Source organism: Oryctolagus cuniculus, chromosome 5 (genome assembly GCF_051225735.1).
Source record: "Oryctolagus cuniculus isolate XC-2025 breed Fujian yellow rabbit chromosome 5, ASM5122573v1, whole genome shotgun sequence".
NCBI lineage: Eukaryota > Metazoa > Chordata > Mammalia > Lagomorpha > Leporidae > Oryctolagus > Oryctolagus cuniculus.
In genome coordinates this window covers 165,679,517-165,699,228 of record NC_142871.1, presented here as the reverse complement: position 1 = coordinate 165,699,228, position 19,712 = coordinate 165,679,517, and the positions used below count along the sequence as shown (strand labels likewise).

The 19,712-nt window shown below is 49.5% G+C and overlaps 1 protein-coding gene across 7 annotated transcripts in view; it reads left to right on the top strand.

Moving 5' to 3' along the window:
• Window positions 1-234: 234 nt before the first annotated feature.
• Window positions 235-19,712, top strand: part of CDYL (chromodomain Y like) — a 157,370-nt gene continuing 137,892 nt past the window's right edge. Inside the window, exons 1-2 of one of the 7 annotated variants that reach the window (XM_089334517.1) lie at window positions 240-348; window positions 972-1,096. In XM_089334517.1, coding sequence (XP_089190643.1) covers window positions 312-348; window positions 972-1,096 — 162 coding nt within the window. In that variant the 5' untranslated portion in view covers window positions 240-311. Of the gene's footprint in view, window positions 349-971; window positions 1,097-2,216; window positions 2,815-4,004; window positions 4,400-19,712 lie in introns of those variants that run through there. The other 6 variants (XM_089334512.1, XM_089334513.1, XM_089334514.1 and 3 more) reach the window with 6 other exon arrangements.

Here is a 19,712-nt window from a genome sequence, read left to right as displayed (position 1 = left end):
AAGTTATCAATAAAAAAATCAAAAAACTTCTTTGCTCTTTATCAATTACTTCAGTCAAAAGGAGGCATAACAATTACGTATGATGAAGGTTCTTTTGGGAGAATCACCATTATAAATAAAAAAAAGGAACTGCCATTAAAAACACTTAATCTAGTTGAGAAAGAAAATGACCCTTAATTGTAAATTGATGAGCCTTGGGCAGCCTAAGAGGAAATTGGTGAAATTAAGTGTTAAGAAGCCTCAGAGTTGACGCCAGTGGGGTGGTATTTGGCCAAGAAGCAGCAACGTGGCAGCTGGCTACTGGTTTTCCCATGAAAGAAATGATACTCAGGACTATAATGGAAAAAGGTAGGAACAAGGTTGCCAGTGAAAAGGAGGAAACTGATTATCTGGGCATGGAAGGAAGCAGCGGCTGAAACCAGGAATCGGCTATTTGTTGGCCAGAAAAGGGAACTGATATCTAATTTAAGCTTTCAGGGAAGGGAGAACTGGTTGGCTCCAAGTTCAGAGGGGAGTCCTAGCATCTGAATTCATCCTGTCACTGGTTCCCTATGTTTCTGTATCTTGCTTCCCAGGTTTGAAATGCTGTTACTTTCTTTTGAGGTGATCGAGTTGGGAATCCCAACACGTTTTATGGAATGAGTACTCTACAACAAGAATGGTATTTAATAAGTTCCTTCTCCATAAAAACCACATTTAAATTTTGGGATTTTTGAAGAGGCAGCAAAGCTACAGTAGCATTTGGAACGCAAAACTTCTTGGCAGCTTTTAATAGCCAACCAACCTTCAAATGCCTTTGGCTGGGAAAGCTTGGTGGTGCTAGGTTTTGGCTTCTTTTGTCTTTCCAGTCCCAGCCCCTATCCTTCTTGTGAGCCCTGGGATTCAAATGTAGATAAAATGCAGATTCTTGGGAGAATGGATGCAGTGACTCATTTAGCTGTAAGGGGCAGACCCTATATTTAAGATTTCAGTTGTTGTTCTCTCCAGGTGGGAAATGGCCGTGACTTCTGATCAGAAGCACTTTACCTGGGATAGTAGTTGTTGTCCACCATTGGTTGGAAAAGGAGTAATCTGGTTTACATTGGTCTCCAGTCAGGTAAGAGTTGAACTTTATAGCTGGTAGATATGTGTTTTAGTCGTGTCTATGTTGTCTCTCTTGTTGACCAGGTCTATAATCTTTTAAGATTTATGAGTATGTATCTTACTAGTACAGACTATTGTGCTGTATGTATTTTTGGTACAATCTTCCTGATATATTTCGGATATACTTTCAGAGCTCTCACACACGTGGCCATGCTAACTACCGCCAAACATCACTATTTTGTAAGAGAGTATGAATTCAAAGCCATTAAATGATCTTGGATATATTTATTTCTGTTGTGAGCACTGAAAAAATGTTTATATAAAAAAGTGAGGAAAGGAAGCAGAATTTGCTTAAAAGAAAGACAAGTTGAACTAATGAAGTGATACCTGCCTATATAAGCGCAATGACATTCAGTAAACCATTAGGTATTTTAGATGGTGAGCAGCAAGGAGAGTTGATGAGAGGAACAACGTGGACAATGAAAAAAAAACAGCCCAACTTCTCTGTCACTAGTTGGGTACTTTGGTTCCTTTCTCTTCTACCAGGACAAGTCAACTAACTGTGGAAGGAAGCCATTGGAGTTGAGTAGGGAAGAGTGGCTCATAGCAGCTCTGTTACAGAAACACCACTGGCTTAACGTTGATCACAACAGCATAATCTTGGCCATCAACATTAAAGGTCTTTTTTGAGTTAACTCTCGTAGTGGGTAATTCTCCCTCCCCTTTTATTTTCCAGAGGAGAGTCACTTTAGTCTTTGAGCGTGTATGTCTGTCACAAATTGTAGCTTAAGATCTACATATGGTTATGGTGGATGCCTTCCTATCCTCCTTCCTCCTTGGCAACACTGGTGGTACTGGAGACCCTCAGAGACCGTGTTTTAAGATTGCAGCACCATTGAATGCGTGGTGGTGCATCTTGGGAATGTATAGGAAATTCTGAAGGACGCCATGAAGAGGTTGATGGTTATGGAAAAAAGAAATGTTGATATTCATATTAGTCTATTATTTTATATAGGTTTCTATGTGGACGTCTTTTTGTGTGTATCATTTTTATACTGAGGATTCCCTTTTTCTTATAATTTACTTGTCATTTTCAATCATCACCTGCAAGGACTTGCTTGAGCAGTTGCTGTCGTGGCAGTAATCGCTAATTATTGCTCTGAGACTTGTCAGATGGATAAAGTCCCCAGTCTTTGCCTTCAGGAAGCTTACAATTCATGTTGCTGAGCTGGTATGCCCAGAGAGACGAGGTGAGGAGAGACGCTGCTTGGAGGAGCGGCAGACAGCCAAGCGGGGAAGGGGGCAGAGCCTGAGACTGCTTGACAGTCCAGAGGGCAGTTCAGAAAGTTGACGCGAAATGGCATTAAGAGATATTTTGGTGCAAAGAATTTTGAAGTCCATGCAGTTTTTGCGTGATACGCATTGTCCATGCATTTTTGCAACACTCGTCTGGTTGTCAAGGAACTTGATCATGGAAGTTGGATGCGTGGACAGCCTCGTGGACCCCGAAATCCCCCTATGTTGCATGACAAGTTTTTCTGAGTGTATGGCCAGCGGTGCTTAGGCGCTGGGCAGCCGAATTCGAACCTGAGGTCTGGCTGAAGACGAGTCTAGAGGTGGGGGTGGCCCTGAGTTCTAACGCAGCTCCCGTGGGTGCTTCCGGTGCCCGGGGAGAGACAGGAAGTCCGCGAGGCCGCGCTCCCGAGGTGACGGCGGAGCTGGGAGTTTAAGGTTCGAGGCGGGCACTCCGTGAAAAGCGCGCCCCGAGGGTTAGGGTCCTGCTTGCTCCTGGGGCGTCCGCAGGGCCGGGGTTTCGCCGGGGCTGTGAGGTTGCTCCAAGGCTGTGCCGGGCGCCCGACGACCTGCGTGTTCGTGGGAGGAGCCTGGTGGCCGGGAGGTCCCGGGACGCGTGACGGGAGCCGATGCGTGAGGGAAACGGAGGGTCGGCGACGCTGAGTAAGGCCTGGGGCAGCGCGTGAGAGTGGCCCGTGGGGAAGTCCCGCCGCGTGGGCTGCCCGGCTCCGAGCCCCGCGCTGCGTGGGGGCGGCCGGGCCACGAGGCCCCGACCCCCGCGCCCACGGGTGGGGCGAGGCCCACGCCGCGGGGCAGGTGTGCCCTTCTCCTCCACGCCGCGGGGCAGGGCCGGCCCCGCCCGAGGCCCGCGCCCGTCGTGTCGCCCGCACGCAGGTTCTCCCGCGCGTCCCGACCGCCCCGTGAGGAAGGCGGAGGCCCGGCGAGAGCGCGGGGAAGCCGCGGGCTGAGGGAGGCGGCCGCGCCCGGCTCCCGCCCCGGCTCCCGGCCCGCCCAGCGCCGCGCCGCGCCTCACGCCTGGGCGCGCGGTCCGGCTCCGGGTCTTGGCGGCGGCCGCGGGGGCCGGCGGGCACGTGGTAGGGCGGGGGCGTCCACCTGGCCACGCCGCCGGCCCCCGGACGGGCGGCCCCCGGGGCAAGGCGGCCGCTCTGCGCCCTCAGGGCGGGAGGAGCTCGCCGGGCCGCGCGGCCGCGACCGTCGGGGCAGTGGGCTCCAGGCTCGCGGGACGCCCACGCGGGCGGCCACCGCAGCCCTCACCGCCGGACTCGTCCCCCTTCCCGGCGCCGCCCGCCCGCGGGGAGCCGAGCGAGCGCCCACGTCGAGGCGCGTCGGTGGGCGGCGCCGGCCACGGCGAGCCGGGCTCCGGGACGCCGGGGCCCCGCCCCTCCCGCCGCCGGCCCCGCCCCGCGCCGAGGCCCCGCCCCGCCGGCCCCGCCCCTTCCTGCCGGCCCGGAGCGGCGCCCGCCGCTCGCCTCGGCCGCCCCGCCCCGCCGCGTCCCGTCCCTCCCGCGCGGGCGGCCGCAAAACCCGGAGCGCGGGAGCCGGCTGGGCCGGGCCGGGCAGGCCGCACTGGGCATGCTCAGTAGCCGGGGCAGGTTTTTTTTTTTTTTTTTTTTTTTTTTTTTTCGGTCGCAAGTAGGAAGCTTCTTGCACTACACCGGAGAGGGGGAGCCGCGGATCCAGCCGCGCCGCCCGCCCCAGCCCGCCCGGCCCCGCGGCGGGGCGCGATGAGCCCGAGCCCGAGCCGCAGCCGGCCCGCCGGGGAGTGAGCGCGGGGCGCCCAGGGCGCGTTGCGCAGCTGCTCCTGCGCACGGCCGCGCCGCCGCCGGCCCGCACCGGCCCGCGGAGTGCGCGAGGCTCGCCCGTGCCCGGCGCCCGGTGCCCGGAGCGGGAGCAGGAAGCGCAGGCCACGCAGGGACCCAAGTGGAACAAAGTGTCGGCCGCCGGGCGCCGCGCGCCGCCCGCAACTCCGCCGCCCACCATGGCCTCCGAGGAGCTGTACGAGGTACTCCCCTCCCCCCGGCCGCGTCCAGCCCGACGGCCCGGCCCCGCCGCCCCCGCCGCCCGGCCGCGCGCGAGGGGAGCCCGGGGGGCCCGCGGGCGGCGGCGCCCCGGAGCCGGCCGGGCCGCGCGGGGGGAAGTGGCGCTGCCGCCGGCGACTTGCCCGGACGGAGCCCGGAGTGCGCGGGGGTCTGGGGGCGGCGGGGGTGGGGCGGGGGGCGCCCGGGACGGCTGCCGGCCCCGGGCGCGGCGCACACGGTCTCAGCCAAAATGCCAAGCGCCGGCCACATGCTTTCATGGGGTTAGCGTTGTGGCCGGGGCCAGGAAATTTAAATTTAACGCCGACACGCCGCCGCAGCGCTGCGAAGTGAGCGGGAGGGCACGAGGAGGACGCCGAGTCGGGGGCGCCCTGGGGTGCGCGGCCCGACGGAACTTGGCGCTCGGCTTCCCCGGGAGCACGCGCGCGCGGCGGGGTCCCGAGGCTGCCCCGCGTGCGCCCCCGGGTGCCTCTCCCCAGCGCTCACCTTTGGGATGCGCTTAGGGACCTGGGAGCTTAGGGACCGGGCCCTGGGGCGGGGGGCGGGGAGTCTAGCTCCGCCGCCCGGGGTGCTGGCCCTGCAGCAACTTTCGGGGGCCTTTGGAAGGCTAATGTTTGCAGAGCCTCTCCGCGGGAGGCCGGCGGCCGTCGTGTGGGGTCGGGGAGCCCGTGGGGGACGTGCTGAGCTTTCCCAAGCTCCGGCGCCCCGGCTGCGCGGGAAGGTGCCCCCCGCAGGACGCGGGGCCCCGGGGGGTTGCCGAGCCGTGCCGGGGGTGCAGGGGTGCGCCCCGAGCGCTGCGAGCGTGCGCGTGGTGGCCGGTCCCCTGCCGGCTGCGCTGCTGTCGGCGTGCGGGTAGCAGCTTATACGTAAGTTGTATCCGGGGCGCGTGGGAACGAGCCCGAGGCCGGCGCGTGGACGCTGGGGGCCGCGGACGGACTCGCGGGGCTGCTGTGCGCCTCGGGCTCTCCGGCCCGCCCTGCTGCTGGCGGGAGTGGTCGGCCCGCGCCGTGCTGGGCCGAGTCGACAAGTTCGTTCCTCTGCCCGTGGAACAGAAATTGGGAGGACGGTGAACGCGCCCGAGCAGCGTCCGAGGGGGCAGGGACCCGGTGCACGACCGGAGGGGTGCCCCTGCACCGTTCCGCTTCGGGGTCTGCGTTGTAGTTCAGATTTGGAGGGAAAGAAAAGTGCAATGTTGGTGCGTGTCGGTGAGTGCAGTGGGTAGTGCTTGCTGGCCGTGTTTTCGGGTGAGTTTTCCCGCTGGGACTGCTTTGCAGTGGAAGGTTGACCCTGGGAAGCTTCGCACCGCGCTCCAGGCCTGGGTTTCCCGGCAGACTGCTAGTTAACTAATCCCAGCTCGGTCACCTGGGGGTGGCTCGGCCTTGGAAGCTCAGTTTCCGCGTCTGTGAAATGGAGATCAGTGAAGTTTAAATGAGAAAAGGTGTAAAGACCTAAGCTCGCCGCTCGCGGAGCTCAGGGACGGGTCCTCAGGCGGCCGTTGTGTAGACGTCTGCGGCGTCTTCCGAGTTCCGCTGCTGTGTCTGAAGGTGTGCAGTTGTGTTGTTCTCACCCATGCAGTGCGGGGGGGGGGGGCAAGGTTGTGCAGATGAGCACTTCCAGCCTAACGCTGACCAGGACGAGGGACGTGCGTGGCCTGGTGTCCAGTTCCACCCAAGTTGCAGGGAAAGTGTAGACGCTGCAGACTTACAGGGGTGCATTGACGAAGGAGGAAATTCGCAGTATGAAGGGTGCTGGTGTGCTGGGTGACCTTGGGGGAGCTGCCTCATGGCCAGCCCCTTGCTTTCTCACATAAGAGGAAGTAGCTCTCCTGCTTAGCATGGGACTTGGTATATGGCAATAATAGGTCCTCAGTGAGTGTTCACTAAACTGTGGGAGCGGTGAGATCCTGGGAAAGGTGGGACATCGGCCTTCGGAACTTGCAGGGCAGATGCGCTTACTCAGCAAGTGTCCAGCAGCTAGGACCAAGGAAAAGCATATTTTTGATGTGACGTAGATAAGAATGTTGTGTGTCATGGAGACCAAGCATCCTCTGTTTTCAAATACATTTTAAATGGATATCCATAAGATAGTATTTTTTATCATTTTGAAGTACATCTATATTGTGGAATAGTTCAGTCTGTTTATCTCACAAAGTGAGACTGTTTATGGTGGGAACATTTCATATCCCCTATCTGTGTTTTTCAAGCATACGATACATGGTTAACTGCAGTCACCAGGCCGTACCATAGATGCCATGAACTCCGCCATTCTAAGTGTAGTTATGTGATTCTAAGTGTAGTTATGTGTTCTTTGGCTAACATCTCCCTGAGCCCCCACGCCAGGCACCACTGTCTGCCCTCCAGTTCTGTGAGACCAGCTTCATGTGGGACGGGTCTTGCTGTGTCTCACTTATCTCACTTGTGCCTTCTAGCCTCATCCAGGAAGCAGTGGCAGAATTCTTCCTTTTTATGGCTGAATACTACTCCCTTGTGTGTGCGCCACATTTTCTTTCATCTCAGTTCATTCTGTTTTTGCGGTTATAGGTCATGCTGCAGGAAACACAGTGTGGGTGTCTTCCCATCACCCATGGGTGTCCTTTCCTGTGGATTTAGAGCTAGGAGAGGGATTGCTGGTGGTTCTGTTTTTAATTTTTGTAGGCATTTCCCTACTGTTTTCTGTAATGGCTGTACTAATGTACCTTCCCACCAGGTGTGCAAGGATTCCTTTTCCTCCATATCCCTCACCAACAAATTGTTTTCTTTCTGACTGTTGTGGTTTTAATTTGTATTTCCCTGATTATTATCAATGGTGAGTATCGTTTCTTATACAAGTTAGCCATTTGTGGGTCTTTTGAGAAAAGTTGTTCTAATCTTTTGTCCATTTTGAAAATTATTTTGTTTTCTTGGTATTGTTGAGTTCCTTATATATTTTATATATTTTGGCTATTATCAGATGTAGAGTTTGCAAACATCTCCTTCCCCATTCTGTACATTGTCTCTTCACTCTGTTGGTTATGTTCTTTAGTTTACAGAAATTTTAGTTTGATGTAGTCCTGTTTAACTATTGCTTTTGTTGTTTACACTTTAGAGGTCATATCTAAAAAAAATCCTTACCCAGACTAGTGTTTTGAAGCTTTTTGCCAGTGTTGTCTTCCAGTAGTTTCATAGCTTGAGGACTTAGATGTAAACCTTTAATCCTGTTAGGTAGAGTTTGTATGTGGTGTGAGACAGGGATCTAATTTCTTTGTTCTACGTGTGGATTTTCAGTTCTCAACACTTTTTTTTTTGAAGACACTTCCTTTCCCTGTTGTGTGTTTTGGACACTTCTGTTGAAAATCACTTGGCTGTGAATGCATGTGTTTGTTTCTGGACCTTGTTATGTTCCATTGAAAGTCAGAGTTACAGAGAGAGAGAAGGAGGGGAGAGAGAGAGGGAGGGAGGGAGGGAAGGAGGGGTCTTCCATCCCCTGGTTGACTCCCCAATTGGCCGCATTAGCTGGAGCTGTGCCTATCCAAAGCCAGGAGCTTCCTCTGGGTCTCCCACATCTATGCAGAGGCCCAAGCACTTGGGCCATCTTCCACTGCTTTCCCGGGCCATAGCGGAGAGCTGGACCGGAAGTGGAGCAGCCCGGACTTGAACTTGGCGCCCTTATGAGATGCCAGCACTGGAGGTGGCAGCTTTACTCGCTACACCACAGCAACAGCCCCATAGCTTTATTCTTTTAAACTCTTCTGGAGTTCCCTGTGAATTTCAGGATTGCTTTTTCTGGTTCTGTGTAGAATGCCATTGGTAATGCGATGGGGTTGTCCTGAATCTGAATATCACGTTGGGTAGCAGTATTCTTCCAGTCCACGAACACAGGATATCTCTATATTTATCTGCATCTTCAATTTGTTTCATCAATGTTTTATAGTTTTTAGTGCAGAGATTGTACTTCCTTGGTTAAATTTATTCCTAGAGGATTTTTTTTCCTTTTGTGGGGGTAGCTGTTGTAAATGGAATTGTCTTTTTGATTTCTTTTTCAGATAATTTGCTGTTAGTGTCTGGAAATGTTAGTATTTGGAACTATATACTGATTTTTGTATCTAGCAATTTTTATTCTACCAGTTTTTTAAAGATTATTTGAAAGGCAGAGAAAGAGGGAAGGAGGGAGACAGAGACAAATAGAAAGAGAGAGAAAGGTAGGTTTCTGTCTTCTGGTTCATTCTCCAAATACTCACAACAGAAGGGGCTAGGTGAGGCTGAAACCAGGAGCCAGGAACTCAGTCTGGGCCTCCCCCATGGCAGGGACCCAACTACTTGAGCTGTCACCACTGCCCCCCAGGGTGTATGTTCAGGGAACTGGAATTAGAACCAGAACTGGGACCCCAACCCAGGCACTCTGGTACTGGGATACTGGGTTATGAACATCCCAAGCGTTGTCTTAACTGCTGTGCTAAATGCTAACCCCAATTCTACCAATTGTTTGGTGGAGTATTAGTGTTAGTGTGTGTTTTTTTTTTTTTTTAAACATATGGGCATGCCATCTACCTACAAGAACAGTTAACTTCTTCCTTTCCAGTTTGGGTGCCTTTTATTTCTTTCCCCTTCCTAATTGCGTTGGCCAGGACATCCAGTATGATGTTGAAAATCCATGGGGAGAGTGAGTATCTTTGTCTTGTTCCAGATCTTAGAGGGGAGGCTTTCAGCTTCTCACTGCTCTGTGTGATGTTAGCTGTGGGTTTGTTGTACGTTGACTGCCTTTATTGTATTGAGGTATGTTCCTTCTAGAACCCAATTTGTCGAGGTTTGTTTGTTTTTTTTTTTTTTTTTTTTTTAATGTTGGAAAGATGCTGAATTTTGTCCAAAAGTGCTTTTTCTGCATCTTTTGAGATGATAGTATGGGTCTGTTAACGTGGTGTATGTCCATTGACTTACATCTGTCAAACCATCCTTGCATCCCTGTAGTAATCCCACTTGATCATGGTGAATGATTTCTAAATGTGCTGTTGACTTCGATTTGTTGGTAATTTGCTGAGCCTTGTATCTGTGTTTATCAGGGATGATGGTTTTCTTTTGTTGTTGTTGTGTCCTATGGTTTTGTTGTCAGGGTAATGCTGGCCTTGTAAAATGTGCTTGGAAGTGGAGCAGCCACGGCTCCAACTGAGGCTCCCATGGGAGACAGGAGCTTAGCTTGCTGCTTGCAACTCCAGCCCCTTCATAATTGTCTTGGTAGGTTGTGTGTGTCCAAGCATTTATCCATTTCTTCCAGTTCATCCGGCTTATTTACAGTTGTTCACAGTAATCTCCTGTGGCCTCTGGTATTTTCTGTCGGATCAGTTGTGATGTCTCACTTTTCAGCTCGGATTTCATTTGTACTTTTTCTTTGGCTAACAGTTTGTTGATTTTATCTTTTCAGAAAGACAACGATTTCATTTATCTAGTTTCTCTTTATTTCTGCTCTGATCTCCTACTGATTTTGGGCTTAGTTTATTGTTTTTCTAGTTCCCTTGAGGTGCAAGGTTATTTTAAGATTTTTTGAAATTTTATTTTTGTGCATTTGAGATGCAGAGACAGAGAGCGCCCGCCCGTCTGCTGGTGCATGCCCTCACTAGGGTAGGGCCACGCCCAACCTGGGTTTCATTCAGGAGCCAGGAACTCACTCCAGATCCCTCATGTGGGTGTCAGAGACCCAGTACCTGAGCCGTCACATGCTGCCTCCCAGCTGTGCATCAGCAGGAAACTGGAACTGGGAATGAAGCTGGAACTTGAACCCAGGCATCCTGGTATGAGATGTGGCATCTTTTTCTTTTTTCTTTTTCTTTCTTTTTTTTTTTTTTTTTTTTGACAGGCAGAGTTAGAGAGTGAGAGAGACAGAGAGAAAGGTCTTCCTTCCATTGGTTCACCCCCCAAATGGCTGCCACAGCCAGCACTGCACCAATCCGATGGCAGGAGCCAAGCGCTTCCTCCTGGTCTCCCATGCGGGTGCAGGACCCAAGCACTTGGGCCATCCTCCACGGCCTTCCCAGCCACAGCAGAGAGCTGGACTGGAAGAGGAGCAACCGGGACAGAACCCGACGCCCCAACCGGGACTAGAACCTGGTGTGCCGGCACTGCAGGCGGAGGATTAGCCAAGTGAACCGCGGCCCCGGTCCTAAATGATCTTTTGACAAAGAATAATGTTGAAGTCCCCTATTAATTGTATTAAGGTCTTTCTCCCTTTATATTAGTATTATATATCTGGGTGTTTGATGTTGGGTGTGTATGTGTTTACAAATTGCTATGTCTGGCAGAACTGACACCACATAGTTGTTTAATGCCGTTTGTGTCTCCTTACAGTTTCTGGATTAAAGCTTGATTTTATCTGATTTGAGTACAGCTCCTCTCTCTAGCTCTCCAGTGGGTGGAATACCTTTCCGTCCGCTCCCTTTTGGTCTCTGGGGATCCTCACAGGTGAACTGAGGATCTTGTAGGCAGGGTGGAGTTGTATCTCTCTTTTTAAGCCATCTGTAGCCACATCTCCCACATCTGTGTCTTTTGGTTGAGCATTGAATCTGCTTACCCTCGGGGTAATTGCTGCCAGGTGAGGACCAAGTGCTGTCTTTTGCTAATTATTCTCAAGTTGTCCAGTTGTCTTGTGTGTCCTTTATCTTTTCTGGCTGTCCCCAGCAGAGTGTATTGATTTCTTGATTTTTACACATTGTCCGTTTTTCCTTTGGGGTTACCAAGAGACTTATAAGAAACACTTATACCAGGCTCCATAATAACTTGGGTTATAGAAAAGACTGTACACTTCCCATTTTGAATTTTTAATGTCACTGTTGGCATCTCTTTATGTTGCGTATTCCTTACCGACCATTCTTTAGGGTCTGCTTTTTATGTAAAGGTCCCAATTGTAGCTGTTGCTGCCTTTGTGGGCCATACAGCCTCTGTCACGACCACTCGGTCATACCAGACAATACTTACATGAAATGGTCCAGTAACAGTGTTTGTGGGTAGTAAATTTCATATCATCACTATGTGTCATGAGATACTTTCCCCCAGTCACTTAAAAATCTAACAACTATCCTTTTTTTTTAATTTTTTTAAATTCATTTTTTTTAAAAGGCAGAGAGACAGATTTCCCATCTGTTCATTCCCCAAATGCCCACAACATCCGGAGTTGGGCCAGACCAAAGCTAGGAGCTGGGGACTCCATCCAGGTCTTCCGCATAGGTGAGCCATCACCTGCTGCCTCCCAGGGTCTGCATTAGCAGGAAGCTGGAGTCCACTACAAAACAGGTGGGTGTTCTCATGGGATGCGGGAATCTCAAGGGGCATCTTGACCCCTATACCGAATGCCTGCCCCTGAACATTGTCCTGGCTTTCAGGTTACAGTGTGCTAAGCCCTGCTGTAGCTGCATAGTCTGTTCAGGACTGAGGTTTCCCGGAGAATGTGGGGCTGGAGGGTGAAGTCATTTGAGAGTCTCTGTAGTTGCTGCTATCCTAGTTCTGCACTGAGCGCTGGAAGTTCCGAGAGACTCTTCCTAAAAGCTTTGTGACTTGTGGAGTAACAGTCTCTCCTGAGTGACCCCTGCCTGAGGATGACAGTGACCAAAGTGAGGCTTAGATGACATTAGCATGTAAAAGCAACTTACAATCTGACAGATGCCACTTTTGTGTCCAGCGATTCTTACACAGCAGAACATCTTTCATCTTCCATTCTTAAAGAGAAAAAAGCACTCAGCTCTCCAGCTTTGAAATCAAACTTGTTTTCCTTTTTTTTTTTTTTTTTTTTTTTAGATTTATTTATTTGAAAGTCAGAGTCACAGAGAGGCAGAGGCAGAGAGAGAGAGAGAAAGGTCTTCCATCCACTGGTTCACTCCCCAGATGAATGTAACTGTGCCTATCCGAAGCCAGGAACTTCTTCCTGGTCTCCCACGTGGGTGCAGGGGCCCAAGGACTTGAGCCATCTTCTACTGCTTTTCCAGGCCATAGCAGAGAGCTGGATCGGAAGTGGAGCAGCTGGGACTCGAACCGGTGATCACATGGAATGCTAGCACAGCACAGTGGGCTTTAACCCACTGTGCCACAGCACTTGTTTTCCTTCTTGAGTTTTGGAATTTCAATATATCCAGCAAATTGATTATAGCATCAGAAAACCGTGAGATCCAAAGGATTTAATTTATTTTATGGTCCAGTGGCCACCAGTGGGAGGGCTTAGTTCTCGTGGGACCGAGTGACGATTGCACACCGTGAAGCAGTGAAGCAGCCTTCTCTTTATTTGCATGCTGTTTTCCCCCCAGAGGAGGTGGGGTTTTCCCCTGTATCTACTGTAATAGCTAATTTAAATTTCTGTAGGATTTCACTGATCAAGTCATGACCCACACGTGCCTGGTTTAGTCCATCAGAAATGGAAGTGAGCTATTAGAAAATGAAGTTACTCCTGGTTTATACAAAGTATTTTGAAGTACATTATTTGGAAGGATAAAAGGATTTGGGAGAAACAAATCTGTTGAAATTGCTCCTTACTTTGGGGGAAATTGCTGCCTTCTGCTGTGCACCCTAAGGACTGTATGTGTACCAACCGAAAGAGTAATGCTAACCCTGGGCGTGTAGCTCAGAGCGGTGTCACCGAGGTGTGGGGAACTCTCGGTCAAGCTCAGGGATGGTCTGGTGTGTGTCCTGTGGTGTCTGAAAAGACTGACAGCTCCGAAATAAGAGTGAAGGTGAGGTGTTTGACTTGTGGGGCAGTGAGGGTAAATGTAGATGTGTGTTTTGAAATTTCTAGACTGTTCTAGAATACGTTTATCTAATACTTTTTATCCTGTGAATCTGAGAACATTTATCATTTGCCAGACGCCGTGTGAAGGCATTGCATGTGCTGCCGCTTTGAGTTTGCGTTCTATTCCTGTGCACAGAGTGTTTTTTAATTTATATTCATTTTTAAAAATATTTTATTTACTTGGAAGGTGGACAGAGACAGAGACTGAGGGAGCTCTCCCATCTGCTGGGTCACTCCTCAAATGCCTGCAACGTGCAGAGCAGGGCTGGGCTGAAGTCAGGAGGCGGGAGGCCGGTCTGAGCTCCCACGGGAGTGGCAGGGACGCAACCACTGGCAGTGTCACCTGCTGCCTCCCTTCACGCATGTTAGCGAGAAGCTGGGCGGAGAGTGGAGCCAGGACTGGAGCCCAACTGCCCCTCTGTGGGATGGGGCGTCCCAGGTGGCAGCCTAACCGCTGTGCCGAAGCCTGCCCCCGAATAAGTCCTCTGCTGTTGGTGCTGTGACGCCTGAGTCGTCGAGTCTGTCTTCATTCTCTGCGATAAGCGTGACTTCCTGGTACGTAGGCAACACCTTGAGTGTTCTTTGTCACAGTTTTGAATATCTGTGACGTAAAAAGCTAGCTGCCAAATGAATCAAATTTTTGTAAATATAGAGAATATTAGTTTTTATATTGTTTGTACTCATAGGTGGAGCGAGATCATTTTGGGATCTTTACTTTTGTTAAAGATTCACTTATTTTTACTTGAAAGAGAGAGAGATCTTCCATCTGTTGGTTCACTCCACAAATGTCCACAAGGGCCGGGCTAGGCCAGGCTGAAGTCGGAGTCAGGAGCTTCATCCACGTCTCCCATGTGGGTGCAGGGGCCTTAGCACCTGGGCCATCTTCTGCTTCTTCACCAGACACATTAACAGGGAGCTGGATTGGAAGTGGAGCAACTGAGGTTTGAACTGGCACCCTATATGAGATGCCAGTGCTACAAACAGTGGCTTAACAACTGTGCCACTATGCTTGCCCTGGGTTCTTTTTAAAATACAGATTCTAGAACCTAAACCATCAGACTGTGGTTTTCAGTTTTGGATACAGATGGGGATTTTTTTGTTTTGTTTTGTTTTTTTTGGACAGGCAGAGTGGACAGTGAGAGAGACAGAGAGAAAGGTCTTCCTTTTCCATTGGTTCACCACCACCACCCCCCGCCGCCAATGGCCACTGCGGCCGGCGTGCCACGCTGATCCGAAGCCAGGAGCCAGGTGCTTCTTCTGGTCTCCCATGCAGGTGCAGGGCCCAAGCACTTGGGCCATCCTCCACTGCTTTCCCAGGCCACAACAGAGAGCTGGCCTGGAAAAGGGGCAACCGGGACAGAATCCGGCGCCCCGGCCTGGACTAGAACTCGGTGTGCTGGTGCTGCAGGCGGAGGATTAGCCTAGTGAGCCGCGGCGCCAACACAGATGGAGATTTACAAGGGAATTTCAAGTCTGTGGAAAATGAGATTTAACAAGGTTATTTTGGTGCAAAAAGTTTTTTTTTTTTTTTTTATGATTTATTTATTTGAAAGGCAGAGTTAGATCTTCCGTCTGCTGGTTCACTCCCTAAATGGCCCCAATGATTGGGTCTGGGCCAGGCTGAAGCCAGGAGCCAGGAACTATATCTGGGTCTCCCAGGGGGGTGAGAGGAGCCCAAGCACTTGGGCTGTCTTCCACTGCTCTCCCAGGTGAATTAGCAGGGAGCTGGATTGGAAGTGGAGCAGCTGGGGCTTGAACTGGTGCTGATGTGGGATGCTGGCACTGTAAGTGGTGGCTTATCCCCTACACCATAATGCTGGCTCCTTTGGTGCGAATTTTTTTTTTAATTTTTAAATTTTTAATTAGTTTCTAACAGATTCAGTAAAGTTCATAGATACAATTCTAAGAATATAATGATATTCCCTTCCTCCTTCTCCTCCTCCTCCCTTCCCTCCCTCTCTAATTTTTGATGACATTTTATTTATTTTATTTTTTTTATAAGATTTATTTATTTACTTGAAAGTCAGAGTTGCACAGAGAGAGGAGAGGCAGAGAGAGAGAGAGATATCTTCCATCTGATGGTTCTCTCCCCTGTTGGCCACAATGTGCTGAGCTGCGCCAGTCTGAAGCCAGGAGCTTCTCCCAGGTCTCCCACGTGGGTGCAGGGGCCTAAGGACTTGGGCCATCTTCTGCTTTCCCAGGCCATAGAAAAAGAGCTGGATTGCAAGAGGAGCAGCTGGGACTAGAACTGGCACCCATATGGGATGCCAGAGCTTCAGGCCAGGGCGTTAACCTGCTGTGCCACAACGCCTTGGCCCCAGGGATAACATTTTAAATTTACATTACAGTAAAAAAGGCTTAATGCTTTCCCAAACAAGAAAGTTAACAAGTAAAGGCAAAAAGACCCTAGTTTGGCAGGAATATAGGCAGTGGCTGTAAACAATACTTGAATGGAAAAATGACCATTTTACCCATCTACAGTAAATTTAAATAATCACAGATCATTAAGACCATACTAGTATAATATTCTTAACCATTGGTTTTCCTTTTCAACATTTTGGGATAGTATGAAAAGTACTGGAGTTAGTTCTTTGAATGTGTTAATAAAGCCACCAGATCCTGGACTTTGCTTTATGGAAGACTTTTGATTATTGCTCAGTCTCATTGCTTATTATGGATCTGTTTAGATTGTCTATCTTTTTTTTTTTTAAGATTTTATTTATGTATTTGAGAGGCAGAGTTACAAAGAGAGGAAGAGAGAAAGAGAGGTCTTCCTTCCACTGGCTCACTTCCCAAATGGCCGCAATGGCTGGAGCTGTGCTGATCTGAAGCCGGGAGCCAAGAGCTTCTTTCAGGTCTCCCATGTGGGTGCAGAGGCCACAGCACTTGGGCCATCTGCTGCTGCTTTCCCAGGCCATCAGCAGAGAGCTGGATTGGAAGTAGAGTAACTGGGACTTGAACTGGTGTCCATATGGGATGCTGGCACCACAGGCAGAGGATTAACCTATGCCACAGTGTTGGCCCTGAGATGTTTCTTTTTTAATGTAAACGCTTAATGCTGTAAACTTCTCTCTTGTTACTGCTTTTGCTGTATCCCACAGGTTTTGAGGTGTTGTGTTTTCATTCTCATTTATTTCAAAAAAGTTTATTTCATTTTTAATTTCTACAGTGACCCATTGATCATTTTGTGGCGTGATATTTAAATTCCCAGTGTTTATGGGTGGCCCCAGTATTTATGAGTGTTCTTGTTGATTTCTGGTTTTACACTTTTATGATTTGAGAAGATACATGGTATGATTTCAGTCTTTTTAATTTACTGAGAGTTGATTTCTGCCTTAATAGTTGGTCTCTCCTAGAACGTGTTCCACGTGCTGGTGAGAAGAATGCACTGTAGCTGTTGGGTAAAATGTTCTGTAATGTCTGTTAGGTCTATTTTCTCAGTAGTGTATTCCAACTTTGGTGTATCTGCATTGATTTTATGTCTGGATGATCTGTGCATTGATGAGACTGGGGTGTTGAAGTCGCCCACTATTACTGGAAGCTGTCTCTCCCTTCAGGTCTGATGGTATCTGGTGTGTATATCTGGGTGGTCTTGTGCTGGGTGCATATATAGTTATTATGATTGCTTCATCTTCTTGCTGGATAAAGATTTTATCAACATTTAATGTCCTTTATCTCTTCTTGCAGTTTTTGACTTAAAGTCTGTTTTATCTGGTATCAGGATAGCTATGCCTGCTCGTTTTTGGTTTCCATTTGCCTGGGATCTTTTTCCAACCATTCACCTTCAGTCTGTGTATATCTTTGTTTCTGAAGTGAGTTTTCTCATAGGCAGCATATAGTGGGGGGTCATTTTTTTTTTATCCATTCAGCCAACAAAGTCTTCTTGCTAGTGAATTTAATCCATTTACATTGAAGATTAGTATTGATAGGTAAGAACTAAGACCTGTCATTTTGTTGATTGGATACTGATTATACCTGCTCTGCTAGTGAATAGGTGGTGTCCTGTTTTTTCATGTTTAATGCAGGGCCCTTCAGAATTTCTTAAGGCTGGTCTGGTAGTGGTGAAGACTCTGCTTTTGCTTATCTGGAAAATACTTTGTTTCTCCTTCACTTTTACAGGATAGCTTTGCTGGATATAATAATCTTGGTTGGAAGTTTTTATTTTAAGACCTTGAATTTATCACCCCACTCTGACCTAGAGGTTTCTGCTGAGAAGTCTAATTGGTTTTGCTTTATATGTAACTTGATACTTTTTTCTATCTTTAAGATTCTCTCTTGTTCTTAACTTTTGACGGTTTGACTACAGGTTGCCTTGGAAGAGAACTTTTTTGGGTTGAGTCTGCTTGGGGTCCTTTGAGCTCCTTGTATCTGGATGTCCCTGTCTCTTTCAAGACCTGGGGAATTTTCAACTATTTCATTTAGCAGATTCTCAACACCTTTTTCCTCTTCTTCATAAATACCTACAATACAAATATTTGGTCATTTAATGGTATCCCACATTTCACTTAGACTTTCTTCATTCTTTTTAGTTCTTCTCTCTTTACTTTTGTCTGATTGGGTTGTTTCAGAATTCTTATCCTGTGGGTCAGAAATTCTTTCCTCCACTTGACCTGTTCTGTTGAAGCTCTCAGTTGTAATTTTTATTCCACTGATGGGAGATTTCTTCTCCCAAATTTCTGTTTGATTCTTCTTAATGAGTTCTGTCTCCTTAGTAATATTTCCATTCATGCCACTCATTGATTTCCTCATTTCTTTATCTGTATTCTCTTGCATTGCATTGCACTGAGTTTCCTTATAATCATTGTTTTGAATTCTCTAACTGGCATTGCACAGAAATCTCAGCCCAGGCTCTCTTGTTCTTCTGCAGGTGTCGTGCTACCTTGCTTCTCCTTGTCTCCTGTGTCCCCACGTTGACATGTACTGATGTAAACGCCCTTCTTTATGGCGTGGGTTTATTGGAGACGACTTTATGGTTCAGCTGGAATGCCACAGTCCTCCAAAAAGTTCGTGAAGAATGCACGTTCTCTAAAAACTATGGATTTTCCTATTTACATACAGCAAAGTAAATGATTCCATTTTCCCATGAGCTTTCTGAAGTGCACTTGTACCAAAGGCTTCTTTCTGGGCGCTGGTAGACGTAGGAGCCTCAGGTTGCGCCCTTCATTTCCGACGCACGGGGCTGTGTGTGGAGGGGAGAGGGCTGGGGGTCTGCCTGGAGAAGAGCAGCTCTGGGGGGAACAGGCTGGTCTTTTCTGCAGTCGCTGGTCGTCACTGGTTGGTAACTGAGTCCTTCCAGGAAGGGAGTACTAACAAGAGGTAGTTAGGAGGAGCGTTGGAATTGCTGTTCTCCTGTGTAGTGTTTATGTCCACCAGACAGTAAATGCTTTAACACTGGGGATCAAAGCTGGGATCACCTGATCGGTATTTCCCACAGTTCAAAATTCTGCAGTTGTTGAACGATTACTGAATTGCTTTATTGGAAGAGCCAGTTAGAGGAGTGGCCCTCCATTCATTCCTGACCCCTCAGCTCAGCGTCCTGCCACACACACACACACACACCCACACACACACACCCACAACAGACACACCCACCTGCACACACACCCACACCCACAACAGACACACCCACCTGCACACACACACCCACACCCACAACAGACACACCCACCTGCACACACACCCACACCCACAACAGACACACCCACCTGCACACACACCCACACCCACAACAGACACACCCACCTGCACACACACACCCACACCCACAACAGACACACCCACCTGCACACACACCCACACCCACAACAGACACACACACTCTCCCCCCCCACAACACACACACACACACCACACACACAGCCTTGTGCCTGCGCTGCTCCTTTTACGCCATTTCTCAGGTTTCAGCTCTGAGCTGTGGAACGAGTCTGACTGTACCAATCCCATGCTTGCTTGGTTCTCTTCTGCTTTTTAAGCTGGGGGGGCCTTGGGCGTCCATGGTCTCCAGAGTGTGGGAAAGGCTTGTATTTGTCTGCCTACAGATGCGGGAACAGCTCAGCGTTCATCTGATGCCCAGAAGGGTGCAGGGCTGTTGTGGTTTGGAAGTGTTTGCCCTGCCTGACCCCCAGTGTGGGGGTATTTTCAGGTGGGACGTGAGAGGGCTCCCTCATGATTGGGTAGACGCTGTCTGAAGGGACGGGATGATTCCTAAGAGAGTGGTGGTTATAAAAGCACCCGCCCGCCCCTCCCTGCCCTCCCTTTCCTGTCGTAACCATTCGACCTCTCTCCCCCCACCCAGTACCTGCTCCCACCATGATGCCCATCTGTCTTGTGATAGAGGCAGAAGACCCTCACTGGGTGCTGGACAGAAGGGACTGCCCAGTCCTGGACTTTCAGTCTCTAAAACTATGAACTAAATCAACCTCTTTCCTTTTCTTTATAAAAAATTTATTTATTTGAGAGGTAGAGTTATAGACAGAGGGAGAGACAGAGAGTAAGGTCTTCAATCGACTGGTTCACTCCCCAAATGGCTGCAGTGGCTGG